The sequence below is a fragment of the Charadrius vociferus genome, unplaced genomic scaffold (genome assembly GCF_000708025.1).
Source record: "Charadrius vociferus isolate BGI_N301 unplaced genomic scaffold, ASM70802v2 scaffold365, whole genome shotgun sequence".
NCBI classification, from domain to species: domain Eukaryota; kingdom Metazoa; phylum Chordata; class Aves; order Charadriiformes; family Charadriidae; genus Charadrius; species Charadrius vociferus.
This window is the reverse complement of record NW_009648559.1, coordinates 3,052,505-3,058,544: the sequence shown is the minus strand read 5'-3', so window position 1 is coordinate 3,058,544 and position 6,040 is coordinate 3,052,505. Positions and strand designations below refer to the sequence as shown.

The 6,040-nt window shown below is 38.6% G+C and overlaps 1 protein-coding gene across 1 annotated transcript in view; it reads right to left on the bottom strand.

Annotated features, from left to right (window-relative positions):
• Positions 1 to 1,392: 1,392 nt before the first annotated feature.
• The window catches only part of SHC4 (SHC (Src homology 2 domain containing) family, member 4), a 32,711-nt gene continuing 28,063 nt past the window's right edge, over positions 1,393 to 6,040 (bottom strand). Inside the window, exons 10-12 of the mRNA XM_009886139.1 lie at positions 4,622 to 4,801; positions 2,865 to 3,118; positions 1,393 to 2,096 (exon numbers count right to left, since the gene is read on the bottom strand). Coding sequence (XP_009884441.1) covers positions 1,941 to 2,096; positions 2,865 to 3,118; positions 4,622 to 4,801 — 590 coding nt within the window. The 3' untranslated portion in view covers positions 1,393 to 1,940. The remainder of the gene's footprint in view (positions 2,097 to 2,864; positions 3,119 to 4,621; positions 4,802 to 6,040) is intronic.

Below are 6,040 nucleotides of genomic sequence, written 5' to 3'. Positions count from 1 at the left end.
CCGCCCTATGCAGGTCTGTCTCTCCCCTTGACATGCTGCGTAAGTAGCTATTTTTGCTTCATTGTTTGCTCAATAAACATGTCAAGCACATTATGAAGTTTGGTAAGATGTGAGAATAGAAAGGATACTATGCAGGGACTTAATATTCAGTTACAGTTTCTTACCAACTATCCTGGCAGTGGCACAAAGCTTGAGCATGAACTCTTGCTGGGGGCCTTTTTCACAGCTGAAAACCTTGTTTGGGAAGAACAGGCAAAAGCATGAGCTTCTGGTCTGAAGGCTTGAGGTATCAATGCCAGACTATTAGCAAGGAAATCAACTACAGATGTTTTAAAGCTTCTCACTGCTTCAAGTGTATGTACTTGAGTTTTTTTATCATGTTATTATCAAGGAATGAAATATATTTTATGCCTGTTAGCTGAGGAAAAGAATAAAGATGTTTTGTAGTCAGCTCTAAGTGTGGCTTTTTACATCATATTTTCCCCTCCAAGAAAGCTTGTGTCTTCAATAATTTTATTTGTATATGACCCCTCTTGTTTTCTAGAGGAAAGAGCTCTTACTATAGTGTCCCATTTAACATGAACACAGGCAAAAGAACAGAATGTAATTTTTTTTATAGTCAAGTCTTCCAGTAATTGCTGAACTCCACAACGGAACTGAGCTGGTGGGCCGGGAGACAGAGAGCATGTCCCTGCTCATGCCAGAAGACATTGCTTATCTTAAACAGACAACTTTCTCAGGCTATATCACCCGGGCTACCAGTTCATTCCCCAAATCCCCCCTGCCTTTCCTCAGTTACTTGTTAAATTACTGTTTCTTCAACAGGAAGCCCAAGAAATCACTGTTCACTCTGAATATAAGATTGTTCATATTTAGAGTATTTATTGTGGCAAAACAATTCATAGGTTTCCTTTAAAAGACTTTTTTCTATTTTTAGGAAGAAATGGACTCTACGTGAAGAAGGGGAGAACCATATCTTGTTCTGGAGAGGACACTGAATAAGGGCACATGCAAAGTTCAAACAGTCTTTTAAATAGTTTTCTCTCAAAATGTATCATTAGTTTTGTTCAGCTTCTCTAGTTTGTAAACAACTATGTAATCAATGAAAATATATTTAGCCTACCTTGAAAAAGAGATGTCTCCAGTATTAATTGGTAATAATAGTAAAATCATATGCAAGACAAAAATATTAGGATCTAGCATGCTTGTCCTTTAACAAGTTCTATTCCAAAATTATATTACATATATTAATTTCAACTTTGTAAATGTTGCATAATCTCAAATCTTTGAGTAGTCAGACAGTGATAAAAAATGAGTAAGAAACCAGACAACCTTTCTGAATTGTGAATGCTATTCATTTCAAACGTTACTTGCTAGTAAAGTGCTGTTACAAGCAAAATGAAATTGTTAGTGTCTATCGAAAGCAGATGGCATTTCAGTAATATTGAAATTGTATTTGTTTTGGCAAATAGTTAAAAGCTCAGACATGTTTGTTTACCCACCCAGAACTAATTCAGTATAAATAATATTGGTTTCCAATAATTCTATGCTAAAAGGCACATACTAATGTTCCAGCAGTTCGTTCAAGTGAGCTTTTGCATGTAGAGGTTTAATTGTGCTTTTAAATAGTTACTGATTCAGTATGACCTTGAAAGTGACATTTGTGCATGTCTAAAATACCTTCTCACAAATGAATCTCACGTTCTGAAGGTGTAATTTTGTTAAGATTACATATATCTATATAACTATGCTTATTGATCTCTACAGATCTACATAGATATACACATATACATATATTCATACATACACACACAAAAGGGTATTTTCTGGAACAGCAGCAGAAAGTGCAGTCTATACTTTTTTGAATTGTCTTCATAATAGAAAGTTCTCAGTACAGTTTTCAGATGTGAATTGTCTTGGGATTTGTGAGATCCAAGGGATTATTTGTGATACTGCAGGTGTCCCACATTACTCTCTTTCCTTACCGGCTGCTTCAAGCTCACTTCACTTCCAGAAGAGATGATTGGCAAATTATTTTCCATGTGGTACTGAATAAGATGACCCACACTATCAAATATATGGTCTTTGGTTCTCACCTAATGAAAGAATCAAAAGAATATATTTATGGTTAGATTGTGCATGTAATTGGTTGGACGAGAGCCTAGCACATTGAAGTCAAAAGGCATTTAAGCCACTGAACTCACTGGAGCAGGATCATTAGGCTCAGTATTTAAAGGGGCCTTGTAAGAAAGATGAGGACAAACGTTTTAGCAGGGCCTGTTGGATAGGACAAGGAGCAATGGTCTTAAACTAAAAGAGGGTAGATTTAGCCTAGATATAAGGGAGAAACTTTTTACAATGAGGGTGGTGAAACACTGGCCCAGGTTGCCCAGAGAAGTGGTAGATGCTCCATCCCTGGAGACATTCAAGGTCAGGTTGGACAGGGCTCTGAGCAACCTGATCTAGGTGAAGATGTCCCTTCTTGTTGCAGGGTGGTTGGCTAGATGACCTTTAAAGGTCCCTTCCAACCCAAACTACTCTGATTCAAAAGTGTGTTACTAATCAAATCCATTATTTAATATTAGGGTTATTTTTCTAGCAATATAATAATGACTCAAAGGATATTGTTTGTTTCTACACTAATTACAATATTAATAACAATATTTAAGTACCTCACTTCTGTTTCCATGGTACTTTAGTGCTTATAAGTTCTTAAATTGAACTTTCAAAGCTACTGAAGTCACTGGCTAAATTTAAATTAACCTGGAGGGAATCAGATCAGTTCCACTTCCTGGAACCCACCCAAGCAGTTTGACTGAAATATCTGAGCAGCCCTGAAATTTCAGTATATGAAGTGTTCATACCTTGCCCTCAGGATCCACCAAGAGCAGATGTTTTGCTTGCCCTCCCTGAAGTCCACTGAGGACATACTGACCAGGTGACGTTGTGCTCTCTCGCACCAGAAAATCCCCATCGTTGACTAAGAGGCTCTCTGCTGCTTTCCTGTTTAATTTGCCATGGTAACAATCTTCATTCTTTAGCTGTTGCTTTATTTGTGGCAGAACACCGAGACCAGCTGTGTTGCTTGTGGCACTCTGCTGAATAGCTTCCGGTAACTCTAAAATTTAATGAAAGGGAATGTATAGGACACTTCACCTAGAACTTCATCGTAAAAGGATGCGAGATGATATTTTTTTTATAGCTTTAAAAAAATTCAAATGGTTCGGTCTTGAAACTGTGATCAAGCCAACCTTACAGACTGTAATAATATGCACATATGAATGCTCACAACCCTCCAGTGCCTTAGGTAAAATTATCACACCATCTCCTCCCATACCTTAGATGGGAAAGCCTTGGGTCGCTAGGCAACAGAGATTGGAAACAGGAATTTTTCTGATGCTCTACTGTTTTAGGTTTGTATTTCTTTGGTTGTATTAAAAAGACGAATATTCCCTGTAAAAACAAGATTTTTGTTGGATTTTAGGCACTTTTCTTTTTTTCTTAAAAAAAAAAAAAAGATCTGATTTTTCCTTCTTCCTTAAAAACCTCTGAAGAGATTGTCACGGATCATTGGGAGAGTCGGGTTGAGAGGCTCCAGCTATGCACTGGAATGTAAAACAACATGGCCAACATAGCCAGAAGGGAAGGATTACAGCATGATGCATCTGCTGTGAAAAAACGAACAATTACTGAATGTACTAACAAAACTGGGTGGTTTGGGATATAGCCAGTCAAACTGCAAATGATTCACAGGCAGATTTTTCTAAGGAAAATAAGACGATACCACTTCTTCAATGGAATTATGCAACCTAAGGCTCCTCAGGATATGGCCAGTTCCTTTTAGAGCATAATGCAGCTCCGGGTTGGTAATGTCTCAATAGTCACAGATTTCCCTTACTGTAGTTCTGTCCAGTCCTTTGCCCACTTTCTTGTGTGGAGCCAACTCTGACAGAGAAAACACTCAGTAAGAAGCCTCAAAAGGCAAAGCTAATAAATAAAGTATTTTCAATAATGAGGACAATTAGTAGCAACTATATAGTCACTTAATGGATATCCACCACATTGGGTCTGTAAATCAAAATGTAATTTGACATATATTTAATAGATACTAATGATCAAAATGTCTGACTTAGAAATTATTGGATGAGATTCAATGGTCATTTGTGCAAGAATTGAGAAAAGACAGTCATAATGATCCCAGTTTGACCTTGCATGCTACTGCCTGTGAAGCAAAAGCATCTGAGGCCACTTCCACCTTAGAGTGGTTAAGATCTTGAGCACACAGGAGAACCCTCTTCCTTAAGGTATGGTACAGTCCCAGGGTTTCATATCGTCTTAAATTCTTGCTTATTATTACCTGTGGAAAATGTGACACTATTTATTGTCATCGATCAACTACAGAAGATGAAAGATTATTTTGCTTGCTTACCATCACTACTTTTAATCTTTAATCCCCTTTGTCTTGAATTTAACAAGCAAAAAAACCAACGAGGAAGGATTTCTTCCCCCCGCCTTTTCTATATTTCTTATTGGGAAACCAAAACCTTTCTCCATGCACACAGCTGACAAGACCCCCTCTTTTCAAAGCTCAGAAAGATGTGGTATTGCAATGGGAACCTACTAGCCTGACGCAGTGGGCTCCCATGGGTCTGTGTTGGTGCTGTACCGCGGGCTGTACAGACTGCAGACTGCAGGGTCTGTGTGTTGATGTAACACGGATCATCAAAAAGATCTGTTTTGTAGGCAGGCTTCAATAATGTTGCCTCTTTTTTTGTCTTCTGTGATCTTTCACCACAGTTACCTGCAATTAGTATATAGTATACACAGATTTCCTTCTTTCTTTTTTTTTTTTTTTTTTAAACTCAAGTTAAAATAACTGTAAAAGCTGAAATAGGAACATTGTTGTTCTTATACATCCCACTAAAGTCACCCATAAGGAAAAGAAAAATTGGCAGATGAACTCGTTTTTCCTTATGGCTAGAAGGCACAAGGTACACAAGGTATCCCAAATGAGTTAAAATGAAGTTTTCAGAAATGTTCCACACTGGTTCAGTTCTGCTTCAATCAATGTCAGCAGTAAACCCCCCACTGATTGAAAAGAAATTAATACATATAACTCTACAAAGACACAAGCCGTATACATTGTTTGTTGCAAAACTCTTTCCTTCCCCTCTGCACCACAAGAAAAGCTTGTGAGAAGCTGAACAATTCCCTCTCTCGCTATTCTGGTGGAGCAGGGAAAATGGAGGAAGTTGGCACTTTGTGGCTCTGCCTGGAGAGCCAAAGCCACATCTGTCAGGTTCGGATGCAAGCCTAGGAACGGGCTAACAGAAGATCCCCTGCAGGGTAAGAAAATAATAGCACTTCAGCTAGCCAAATAGCACACATATTTTTGCTCTTTAGCAAACTTTTTATTCATAGATCTATTCATTCATTCTTTTATTTGTTCACCCTCTTTTTGTAGAAACCATTTGATTCTCCTTTCCTTAAATTAGAAATAACACAAGAAACTGAATTATCCCCTGCAGACAGTGTAATGGATCGCTTTAGAGCGGTACAGGTAGGAATTCAAAAAGGACCTCATTGGGCAGTGAAAGGGATGAGCTGAGGAAATGTGCTCAGGGTATCAGCTGTGTCAAGGGAAGTCCAGAAAGGGATGGGGTGGTGATCTCCTGGGGTCCCAGAGAGCAGGTTTTTCTAAAGGCAAATTGATCTCAGGCACAAAGCCGCCCAAGGAAGGGGAAGGGCACAGTCACACTGAGCAGCCAGCGATGCTGGAACCGAGGGCACAGGCTCCATTGAAACAACCACGATGCTGACGGTTTGGGTTTCATCGAGCATTTGTAGGGGGAAGGGGTATTTTCAGAGACTGGTAAGCAACAAAGTATCTTCCTTTTTCAAAGGGTATGAAAGGGAATAAAACAACAAGAAGTATGAAAGAGAATAAAAAAACAAAAGAGCTACTGTAAGGTATCATGACAAGTAAAACGAGTAAGTCTGCCAGCAGACATGAAGATAGATTAGTGGTCTTTAGAAAAGC